The sequence below is a fragment of the Corythoichthys intestinalis genome, chromosome 9, assembly GCF_030265065.1.
Source record: "Corythoichthys intestinalis isolate RoL2023-P3 chromosome 9, ASM3026506v1, whole genome shotgun sequence".
Lineage (NCBI taxonomy): Eukaryota > Metazoa > Chordata > Actinopteri > Syngnathiformes > Syngnathidae > Corythoichthys > Corythoichthys intestinalis.
This window is the reverse complement of record NC_080403.1, coordinates 35885464-35897699: the sequence shown is the minus strand read 5'-3', so window position 1 is coordinate 35897699 and position 12236 is coordinate 35885464. Positions and strand designations below refer to the sequence as shown.

The following is a 12236-nucleotide window of genomic DNA, read 5'->3' as shown; positions in this document are numbered from 1 at the left end:
ATTACAGATGCTGCAGTAGAGCCACTCTAACTGGGCTAAATACAACACACAAAAGATGCAGTGTTTTACAGTTGTTTTTTATTTTAGCCAGAATGAGACCTTCTATTATGTACAATAGGAGACAAATTAATCTTACAGAAATTATAAATATACGCTTGCTCCAGACTGGTTGTATTTGGGATGTACTGCGTCCTGATTATACTTGAAGTCCATTCTCCCAAACATCTGTGACGACTGCGTAGGTCATGTGCAGATTAAACAAGGTTACCAATTCAGATCTCTACTCAGACAACATAGCTGCCACTTTCAGTGGGCATGACAAGAAGAGGTAGAGGGGAAGGAGAGAGAATAGATCAATGGCTTTCTGCGTGGACAATTTTCTTGCAACTCAGTGTGAGGATGAGGAGCAGACATTAAGAAACACCACAATGCAATTTAAAACCTCAGCCAGTACATGCCACTGCGCATTCTGTTGTAGTCAGGCAGCTGCTCTATGGGGCCTAATGGAGAGATGTGAGGAAAATGGGCAGGTTCAGAAAAAAGATTATGTACTCATGATTGCTGAAACGCAACTGAAAGCCAATCAAAAACAATTCCAACATGAGAACTTACCGACACCTGCCACAGCTGGACACTTATCATAGATGTATTTAGAGCAAATGTCACGCACCATCCTGGGGGTCACAGCCTAAAAAATGAAGCCAAAGTGTGGTCAACACAGCAGGACTGCATACTTCCAATTGCTGACTTATCAAAGAGCCTCACGTCGATGCGAGCATCCCACTCGGCCAGAGGAATGCGACGTCCGTAGTACAGCATGTGTCTGCCGATTTCGTCACAAATTGGTGTTGTTCCTTAAAATAAAAAAAAACTGAAGTGTGATTGCTCTGTCTTTGTGTATTTGAAGTGAAGTAAGCTACATGAGTGAGGATAGGGCCAAGTTCACACAACCTAAAATTAAAAGTAAAATCACAACTTAACATTTCAAGAAAGTCTAACTTCACTTTCAGGAAATCACTACCTACTATTTCAAGTTCTGCTTGCTTATAAATAAAGTTTTGCCACAAAACCTGATCATTTAAGTTAGCGCAACTCATTTTGTCAAGTTCGTGTTGTTAACTTGAGTTACAAATACTCAAAATAACAAATTACTGACAAAGACTTGAAAATTCTGTTGTGCTTTCCTAATATCTTAAGTTAGCACAACTTATTGAAAGTTTTGTTAAGGTGTGTTAAATACAATGACAGCAGCATTACTGTTCATACCGTTGAGCTGTCCCACCATTCCAGCTTTCAGAGCATTCTTGCCTCGGGCTACATCACTCTCGGTGACTGTGGTGCACAAGTTCATCCTGCATGAAGCACAACATTACTCAGATTTGAAGAGTTTAAATCAATCGTGCAATTGATGTTCTCTTTTCTCACCAGGCATTCTGGGACCAGTGCATCATGTCGTCAATGTGATGCTTATCAGTCACAAAGTGAATGCCCAGCAGGCCGGTGTCACTGTAAGGTGAGTAAAACGCCTGGAAACTGTGACACAGGTTTTCCTCTGCCGCCAGGCGGGCCAGACGGCTGCTCATGTTCTTCATGTAACAAGAAAAGAAGATTTTTGCCTGACAAAAGCAGTAGTTGAACAACGAATGATATCTGTCCATTCCTCCTTGCTAAAAACAGTTGGCATCGGTGCCCACATAACTACAAATGTAATTAAATGCATTAAACCACAACTGCTGTTTAAACAAATACAGGATAAATAAAAGCCGGTTCGAAGGTAATGCCTGTTATTAGCCAATCTAGAGGGAAGAGAGTATGAAAAGTGCTTATTTAGTATATTTGATTTGACTGCTTTTTTGTAATGTGATTAGTATTATATTGTTTTAAGAATATTCCTATTTACTATCAAGTGTAATTTGGAACACATGAGTACAGACGCACCATCCATACAAATGCTCCCTCCAGAACACTATTGTAGAGCTGTCCCGACTAGTCGACGTTGTCGACGTCATCGATGACGTAAATGCGTCGACGGGCAAAACATACCGTCGACGGGTAAGGACGGGTTAAAAAAACAAAAAAACGTGGATAAAGTTTAGAATGGCGGGCGCTCGCAATGCAAGCGGTTGTTACTAACAACCCCAAGGGGGCCGCTGTTATTTCAATGTGACCGGCATTGTCAGATTGAGCAAAAAGGAAGAAAGTGGGCGAGCGAGAGAGAGGGAGCGAATCAGAGGGAGTGAGATCGGTGAGTTTGGAAAAGTGCGCGGGTAGCGCGGAGTTCAGTGGCTGCAGCCCCTGCGTTTTTGTTTTGGACAATAAAAGTATCCATAAAGAGCGATCCGACGCCTTTCGGTGTTTTTATGCACGCCGCCGCCTTCCTGAGGAGGACATGGGCCGAACCGACGACAACGAGCCAAGTGAATCGCCGGTTCACTCCTCACTATGGCGAGGAGTTGAAAACACGGCCAATTACCAAAAAGGGCAGAATTGGTGACACGTGAAAGTGGCATAAAGCCAAAAAAGCGGACCAGAATAGCCAGAGCCTGGAATTATATCAAGGAAAATATGGAAGGTGCCACTGTGTGTACTCTTTGCTAAGTTGAGCTCGCATACCACGGTAGCACGTCGGCTATGAACGAACACTTGTAGCGCCGTCACCCAAGTATAATTTTCGAAGACAACAAGAAACAACAAGCTAGCGGATTGTAAGTCCATACAACTTTCTAACGATGTTTTTTAAAATGGAAGTTTCCTTTATGTGCGTCGTATCAACGTGCATTTTTATTTAATAAAATAATTAATGTATATATATATATATATATATAGTTATATATATAGTTATATAATTAAAAAAAAAAAAATTATTAAATTTATTAGGATAATGGACGCTCCCACTTGGGGAAAATATATACATACATCCTGTATATACATAATATAATGAAAATATATATGGAAACAGCACTGGCCTGCTTACTGTAATCCATGACTGCACTAATGTTAGTCACTTTAAATTATAAAGTATCATTGTGTATATACATATTGTAGTATACTATAAAATTAAAACTATATATTTACATTTTGTTACTGTGATTATGTGTGCCTCTCATTCAAAATGGTTGTGTTAATATTTCAGTGTGCCCTCTACTTTATCTATTTTCAGGACACAAAACAAAAAAAAAGTTGAACAGTTATTCCCCTCCCCCCAAAATGCGGAATGCACACCAGAAAAATCATCTCAACTCACACAAAGTATTCTGAAAATGGTTGTCCGGGACATTGCAATTCATTTTAACATTTACAACAATATAGACAATGACATACCACAAAAAAAGTAAGAATTGTTTTGACTCCTGTTAAAGAGGTGAAGTCTCAGTTTTTCCGTTTTTTTTTTTTTTTTTTTTTGCACTAGTTAATGCCAGCATCATTTGACCACATTGTTTGTGATTTGTTATTGATTTATTATTATTATTTATTATATTGATTTATGTTATTTATTTATACGCTAATAAAGAATGTAGGTGTTTCAAAATGTTTTTTGTGAATTAATAAGCTTCAACAAAAATTTCATTATTTAAGTAGTTAAAAAAAAAAAAAAAAATTAGATTAGCCGACTAATCGTAAAAATAGTCGGCTGACTAATGGGGAGGAAATTAGTCGTTTGGGACAGCCCTACACTATTGCGTAGTTTACTTTCAAAACATAGGATATCTATTGTTGTCTTGTCATCGTGTACACACCAGCCTAAAAAAATCATGAAGCATTTCTAATACTTAAATACAGTGGTATGAAAAGTATCTCAACCTTTTGGAATTTCTCACATTTCTGCGTAAAATCACCATCAAATGTGATATGATATTTATCAGAAGCACACAGATGAGAAAACTGTCTGCTTAAACTAAAATCACCCAAACATTGATACTGTAGGTTTTCATATTTTAAAACAATGACAGAAGGTGGAAAAATAAGTAAGTGAACCATCACATTTAATATTTTGTGCCCCCTCCCCCTTTGGCAGCAATAACTTCGACTAGACGCTTCCTGTAGGTGCAAATCAGTCTGGCAAATCGATCAGGACTGATCTTGGCCCATTCTTCTCTACAAAATTGCTGTAGTTAAGTCAGATTCCTGGGATGTCTGGCGTTAATTGCTGTCTTTAGGTCATGCCACAGCATCGCAATGGGGTTCAAATCTAGACTTTCACTTGGCCACTCCAGAACGTGTATTTTGTTCTTCTGAAACCATTCTGAAGTTGGTTTACTTCCGTCTTTTGGATCATTGTCTTGTTGCGGCATCCATCCTCTATTTAGCTTCAAGTGTCTGACAGAACGCCTCAAAATCCTGATAAACTTTTGAATTCATTCTTCCATTAATGATTGCAAGTTGTCCAGGCCCTGAGGCAGCAAAAACAGCACCAAATCATGATGCTCCCTCCACCATGCTTCCAGGTGGGAATAAGGTTTTGATGTTGGTGAGCTTTTCCAGTTTTCCTCCACACATGACGTTGTGTGTTACTACCAGAAAATTCAACTTTGGTTTCATTAGTCCACGAAATATTTTGCCAAAACTTCTGCTGAGTCTCCAAGTGCCTTTTTGCGAACATTAAATGAGCAACAATGTTTTTTTAGACAGCAGTGGCTTCCTCCATTGAGTCCTCCCATGAACACCATTCTTTGCCATAGTTTTAAATATAGTTTATGTGTGCACAGAGATATTGGACTGTGCCAGTGATTTCTGTAAGTCTTTAGCAGACACTCTAGAGTTCTTTTTTTTTTTTTTTACCTCTCTGAGTATTCTGCGCTGAACTCTTGGCACCATCTTTGGTGGACGGCCACTCCTTGTGAGAGAAGCGACAGTGCCAAACTCTCTCCATTTGTAGACATCTTCTCTGACTATCGATTGATGAACATTCAGACTTTTAGAGATGGCTTGGTATGCTTTCCCACCTTTATACAAATCAACAATCCTTGATTGCAGGTCTTCAGACAGCTCTTTTGACTGAGCCATGAGTCACATCAGACAATGCTTATAATCAAGACATTTCTTACCAGGTGTGTGTTTTATAGTGGGCAGTAGGCCTGAACGATATTGGAAAAAACTATTGCTGTGATTTTTTGGGGGGTTTGCGATATTATATTGCGATATTAAAAAAAAAAAAAAAAAAAAAAAAAAAAACATATATATATATATATATATATTTTTTTTTTTTTTAAAGAAATTTTCACTAGATGACTTGAATAGCTGTTTGGAAAGACTTTAGATGACTCACAATGACCAGTGTACAGTGATCCCTCGTTTTTCACGGTTAATGAGGACCAGAACCCGCCGCGATAAGTGAAAAACTGCTAAGCTGCGCCCCCCGCCTCCAAATTTTTATTTTTTTTGTGTGTGTGCTCAATGTTTTTATTCAGATTTAGCATTGGAAAGAGATACATGTCAGGCATGTTTTTTTCTCACTTTTTCCCCAAAGTATGATTTTTTAAAATGTATATACATATTAATAAATGGTTTTAAGCACTTCAAATGTAATAATTATGATCAGTTTTAAACATAACTGTCCAACCAAAATAATTTTTGAACAAGAATGAAGTACTGTAGTAGAAAAATGCTTGGCTTTATTAAATGCTTCTGTTTACCTAACATGGCTGTGACTCTTGGTGGACATGTAGAAATTACAAACTCCTCATGATCACTTCTGGCATTTATGTCTCAAACGTCTCCACACGCACACACATTCATTCCAAAGCAGCTTCCTTGCAGAAACTGTTTAACAATGATTGACAGCTGCTGTGCTTTTATGTCCGCTTCTTTGGCAAGATCAAAGATACCAGCATCGTTAACTTTAATAAGCAAGTGCTGCAGTGACTGTGAGGTTCAAAGAGTGTGAGGCTCTGCGCAGAGCAGAAAGCAGGGCGTATGTGGATAAAAAAAAATAAAAACTATACCTCCGCGACCCTCGTGAGGAAAAGCGGCATGGAAAATGAATGAATGAATGAAAAACTATGGCACGTCTTCGCGATGGGACTATCGCGCACGCACACATCGCGATGGCGATGTTTAAACGATATATCGTTCAGGCTTAGTGGGCAAGGCAGCTTTAAACGACTTGTCAGTGATTGGGCACACAATTGACTTAAATTTTTTGGTAAAAACGGTTTCAATTGCCCTTTAAGTCTCTTTAGGCAGAGGGTTCACTTACTTATTTCCCCCTTCTGTCATTGTTTGCATGCTATATTCATTAAAATATGAAAACCCATAAATGTTTGGATGATTTTAGTTAAAGCAGACACTATTTTCATCTGTGTGATTTTGACAAAGTTCAGATCACATTTGATGTTGCTTTTATGCAGAAATGTGAGAAATTTTAAAAGGTTCAGATACTTTTTCATATCACTGTAGATGTGTTGCTTATTATCAGAGGGGAGGATTAGGCAATAAGTTCAGTACATAGTGAACTTTTAGGACACTCAGTGAACAAGCTGATTTTAAGAAAAATAATATTTTGAAATTACAGAAAGCGTATTCAATGGACATTATGTTAATTTGGGCAGATTTACCCTTCAGATTAATCAGTAACGAAAGTTGAAGCGCTCAGTTTCAAAAGGCCTGGTGTTGGTGGTGTTCCTCCTGACAGGTCCAGAGACAGGAAGGAGACCCCTGACCCAGGTTTTGAGAGAGGAATACTATTTACCCCTTCATGATGGCCACTCAAAACACATAGTCTCAAGTGGGCAAAGCTTCAAGGGGACAAAAAGACACTGTTTTCAAACGACATCCCAAAAGATAATACAGGCATCTAACCTTTCCCCCACCGCAAGTGAGGTCATAGCTTCCGATGACAGCATTAGCCACCATGAGAGGCACAATGTCCGGGCTAGCAGCAGCAGCACACTCCACTGCGATGGCAACGTGTGCTAGTGGCAGACCATCATCACGCATGCGAATCTGCAGAGAAAAATTGGACGAACACAATCACATGCTTTTCAAAAAGTGCCAAAAGTATATAAAGTATTTGTGCAAAACTATTTCCATAGCTCACCTCACTTCCAGTAAACCTGCAGGGCGACAACACAGGAACAGCATCTCCCTCGTATTCAAAGGACATTCCGCTGAAATGTGACTGGGCCAAACTAACCAGCTCTTCATGGTTCACACCTGCATATTTAGCATATCAAATAAAGAGCCAATCTTTCCACGAGTAGTGTATATGGTGGCAAGAAGAGTACAAACCTCCAGCTGCAGCCAGAACCATGCGAGGAGCCTTATAATGGCTGTTGATGTATTCCACTAGATCCTGGCGGGTGATGGTTCTTTAAAAAACAAAACAAAAAAAAAAAATTAAATCAATGTCTTATGACGAATGACTAAGTGATGAATTTTAACAATTTATGGTGCTAATGTGTTTTCAGGCCCCCCTCCTTCCTTTACCTAGCATTGTTGGATGGTCCCAGCACACTGTGGCCAAGTGCAGTGCCCTGGTAGGCAGTTGCATGCAGCAGGTCAAGACAAACCTCCTGCAGGTTGCCTCCGACTTCTTCCAGTTCGCGTAGCACTACACCCCGCTGCTGCTCAATCTCCGCCTCACTCAGTGAACAGTTCTGCACCACCTCCGATAGAAGCTCTACAGCTGAGGACGCAAAAGTACAGTAGTACCTTATTTTTCCATTGAAATCCAAATAAGAGGTCCACCTGCTTTAAGTAACGGATTGTGCTCTACTTTGGACGTTCCACCAAATTGCAATGCTGCAGGATTGTTTGCAAGTCATATTACCTTTAGGCAGATCTTTAGCCAAAGTCTTCATGTAGTATGCGGTGTGTTCGCGGGATGTGTAGGAACTCAAATGAGCACCCATAGCTTCCACCTGCTGCTCTAATGCTGACTGAGGGTGCTTCTTGGTTCCCTACAGAGCAAGGACAAAAAGTGCTACAACAGACTGACTTGACACACTGAAGCAGATCATGTTTACAAAAGGAGTTCCATTTCACGGCAGACCCTCTGTAAAAAAAAACAAAATGGTCTAAGTACATCACCCTATAATTATACCTTGAAGGCCAAGTGCTCCAGGAAAAAGCCTGTTCCATTGTTCTTTTCACTCTCATAACGACTACCAGCACTGATCCATAGTCCAACCTATGATTGATATGAATAGTAAAGATGTGAATAAAGACAGTGTTGATAATGAGCACAATATCATCTTCTATCACAGTAACAATAATAAGCCCTTACCGTGCATGTAGCATGTCCCGTCTCTTCTGATGCGACCCTCAATCCATTATCTAAGGAAGTGACACGGGTTTCAGGGGCTCCCAGCAGGCTTTGGGCATAGCTAACTGAAGCCTGTCCCCGCCTTAGAGACAGCAAGAGGGGCTAGAAGAGCAAGACAGTTACTTATAAAAGATACACCGTATTGGGCCCAATATAAGACAGTGATTTTTTGCATTGAAATAACACTGAAAAAGAGGGGGTCGTCTTATATTCGCGGTCTAGACATTATACCCATTTACGACGCTAGATGGCACCAGATATCATTGAAGCAATGTTCTGTCATGACAGATCTCAGCTATTCTCCCCATTCACGTTATAGATGGCGCCAGATATCATTGAAGCGATGTTCTGTCATGACAGATCTCAGCTACTCTTAAGTTTAACCAGCTTGCATTATTTTATTGCAATGTTTTTCCTTATTCAGATTTGTTTCAAGACTACAGTTGGACTTCACTTTGATGGTTAATGCAGTTATTGCAATTTTGTTGTTTTATCACAATAGATTGGTTTATTCGCATTTCAAAAACCAGAAGCCATTCATTTACGAATGTGATTGCACTTAAGTTTACATATATAAATGTTCAGATATTAAGATTTGAATGAGGCAAAATAACATGCTTTTTCTCTCAAATACATTGTTATAATAATTTGTTTCGGATGTACTGTAATTATTTTCTGTATAAAAATTAATTTAGTGTTCAAAAAGTTTTTTCAAACTTGAGTCTTGAAAAAGAGGGGGTCGTCTTATAATCAGGGCCGTCTTATATTCGGGCCAATACCGTAATCATTCATCCTCAAAAAAAAAAAACAACAACATTATAATGGACTCCAAAAGATGATTTTAGGAACTCGTTTTAATCCAACAAACATTTGGATTACCTTCAAACAAATGTCAATAATTTACCTAGTTTCCAGATATGTGTCGTGTCACTTTTAAATTACAACAGTCACAACAAAAGTTGTTGAAGAACGAGTAATCCTTCAGGAGTCATTTAGAATCAAATAATACAGCTGCCACAGTGCCACTGCAAAACTTAACCCATAGCACACTCCATATGACCAACAATGTTTTTCACATTATATACATATATATGTTTAAAGTGTTGCATATTGCCATCCACAACTTTGTGCAGAAAAAATAATAATTGCGAATAGAGTGAAGAAATGCAACGGAAATGTTGGTGGCCTAGAAGCACAATAACACAGATAATTCAAGGTCACAACATAGATGTTCGGTCATTGTGGCAAAGGGCAAAAAAATATTCATAATAGACAGTTTGACAAGCAATGGATGCATGTGATTACATTCTTTAGCCAAAGTCATACACAAGAACTTGCCGGGAAAGCTAAACATAAGCTACATTTGATAGGGCGAACGCAACGAGGACAAACAATTTAAGACAAGACAAGACAAGATAGAGGAAAAACGCAAATAAAAGAAGACAACCAGTCCACACGTCAAATGTAACCTCCAAAAAGCAGATAAATTAGCGATGGCAAAATTAGTATTAATAGTCAGTTGACCTTGCATGCACTCAAGTTAGCTGATGCTAAAATGAAGTACCATTTGCGTAAAGCTAACCGAGGGTTCCTCGATTTTTGTTGGGTTTGCTTCGACATTGACGAAGTACTTTTTAGCAGATTGTATGATTTGAAGTGTCACTTACACTGCGGGTTTTGGCAAGTACACGACCCACGGTGCTCCCGACTCGGCACACAGACGCCGCCATTTCTCATTCCAGGAGGTTGGGGAAGAAGACGCTAGTTTCCGCTGCCCAGAGAGCGCATTCTCTTCTTCGTTAACAACCAAGTTGACTCAACCGCCTCAGAATTGTTTATCGCCATCACGCGTTCATGAAGGTAAAATAGCAAAATGGGTGGAAAAGGTGGGGACTAGCTACCCTTTCCCTCCCAAAACAAGGTTTTTTCAGTACCTTTCATATGATTAATAGCGTGCTTTAAAAGGCGCTTTAAGTACTAGGCTGTAGGAATAAGTAGTCTTTTACATTTTAACTCAATGTCTACCCATAGACTTCACTTATATTATACAGTGCTGGCCAAAAGTATTGCCACCGCTGCAATTCTGTCAGATAATGCTCAAGTTCTCCCAGAAAATGATTGCAATTACAAATGCTTTGGTAGTAATATCTTCATTTATTTTGCTTGCAACGAAAAGCACAAAAGAGAATGAAAATATAAATTAAATCATTGTCATTTTACACAAAACTCCCAAAAATGGCCAGACAAAAGTATTGACACACTCAGCCTAATACTTGGTAGCACAACCTTTAGAAAAAATAACTGCGCACAACCGCTTCCGGTATCCATCAATAAGATTCTTACAATGCTCTTCTCTGAGATTTGAAGCGTGCACTCCAAACTGCCATTTTAAGATCTCTCCACAGGTGTTCTATGTAGTTCAGGTCTAGACTCATTTTTGGCCACTTTAGAAGTCTCCAGTGCTTTCTTTCTAACCATTTTCTAGTGCTTTTTGAAGTGTGTTTTGGGTCATTGTCCTGCTGGAAGACCCATGACCTCTGAGGGAGACCCAGCTTTCTCACACTGGGCCCTACGTTATGCTGCAACATTTGTTGGTAGTCTTCAGACTTCATAATGCCATGCGCACGGTCAAGCAGTCCAGTGCCAGAGGTAGCAAAGCAACCCCAAAACATCAAGGAACCTCCGCCATGTTTGACTGTGGGGATCTGGTTCTTTTCTCTGAAGGCCTCGTTTTTTTTCCCTTTAAACTCTATGTTGATGCCTTTTCCCAAAAAGCTCTACTTTTGTCTCATCTGACCAGAGAACATTCTTTCAAAATGTTTTTGGCTTTCTCAGGTAAGTTTTAGCAAACTCCAGCCTGGCTTTATTATGACTCTGGGTCAGAAGTGGGGTCTTCCTGGGTATCCTACCATAGTCCTTTTTCATTCAGACGCTGACGGATAGTACGGGTTGACAATGTTGTACCCTCGGTCTGCAGGACAGCTTGAACTTGTTCAGATGTTAGTCAAAGTTCTTTATTCACCATCCGCACAATCTTTCGTTGAAATATCTCGTCAATTTTTCTTTTCTGTCCACATCTAGGGAGGTTAGCCACAGTGCCATGGACGCTTATTAATGACACTGCGCACGGGACACACAGGAACATTCAGGTCTTTGTAGATGGACTTGTAGTTTTAAGATTGCCTACGCCTTTTTCTCCATGCTCAATGTGGTACACACAAGGACACGGGACAGATGTTGAGTCAACTTTAATCCATTTTAACTTGCTGCAAGTGTGATTTAGATCTTGCCACCACTTGTTAAGTAGCAGGTGCTGTTAATTACACAAATTAGAGAAGCATCACATGATTTTTCAAAGGGTGCCAATACTTTTGTCGGGCCCATTTTTGGAGTTTTGTGTAAAATGATAATGATTTAATTTTTTTTCCCATTCTCTTTTGTGTTTTTTGATTGCAAGCAAAATAAATGAAGATATTACTACCAAACCATTTGTAATTGCAATCATTTTCTGGGAGAAATTGAGCATGATCTGACAGAGTTGCAGGGGTGCCAATGCTTTTGGCCAGCACTGTATTATGAAGTCTATGGTCTACGACTGACAGTGATAAAGCCCCAAAGGCTCCAGTCGATTTGTAGTGTGAGGTTTGGCAGCAAATGAACGAATCCTCATTCGCTGCCTCCTTCCCAGTTCAAATGGCTTGGACGTCACCTAGTGATGAACTGATTAGAAGGATGAATACTGTATAGCCACATGATTGGATACCTATCATCGTAAAGGCCCTGAAAGAGTTAAGAGAATGAAAACCCAGCAAAATCAAAAAGTGGAATCCTGGTCATCAAAAAATGCTCCAAAAAAGAAAAAAATCCTATCTGATAGTCAGAGGGGTAATTCAAAAGCCGACCCTTCAGTCACTAGATGACACACTCCACCAGGTGAGCCACAGCTGCTCTACAATTATGTATGCAAGTTATT

At 39.6% G+C, this 12236-nt stretch overlaps 1 protein-coding gene across 1 annotated transcript; it reads right to left on the bottom strand.

Moving 5' to 3' along the window:
* Positions 1-10079, bottom strand: LOC130922268 (cytochrome b-c1 complex subunit 1, mitochondrial). Its single transcript, XM_057846935.1, has 13 exons — positions 9931-10079; positions 8225-8365; positions 8042-8128; positions 7769-7898; positions 7426-7624; positions 7228-7307; positions 7037-7152; positions 6799-6942; positions 1426-1586; positions 1267-1352; positions 766-854; positions 613-688; positions 1-500 (listed from the first exon to the last, which is right to left on the bottom strand). The coding sequence occupies exons 1-13, from the start codon at positions 9991-9993 to the stop codon at positions 436-438; spliced, it is 1437 nt and encodes a 478-aa protein (XP_057702918.1). The 5' UTR covers positions 9994-10079; the 3' UTR covers positions 1-435.
* Positions 10080-12236: the final 2157 nt, after the last annotated feature.

Excerpts from the sequence above, each read along its gene's own strand:
- LOC130922268 (XM_057846935.1), bottom strand. The coding sequence starts at position 9,993 with ATGGCGGCGTCTGTGTGCCGAGTCGGGAGCACCGTGGGTCGTGTACTT. Across the intron at positions 1,353-1,425 it reads CACTGGTCCCAGAATGCCTG|GATGAACTTGTGCACCACAG; the intron begins GTGAGAAAAGAG and ends TGCTTCATGCAG. Across the intron at positions 689-765 it reads AGTGGGATGCTCGCATCGAC|GCTGTGACCCCCAGGATGGT; the intron begins GTGAGGCTCTTT and ends TTCATTTTTTAG.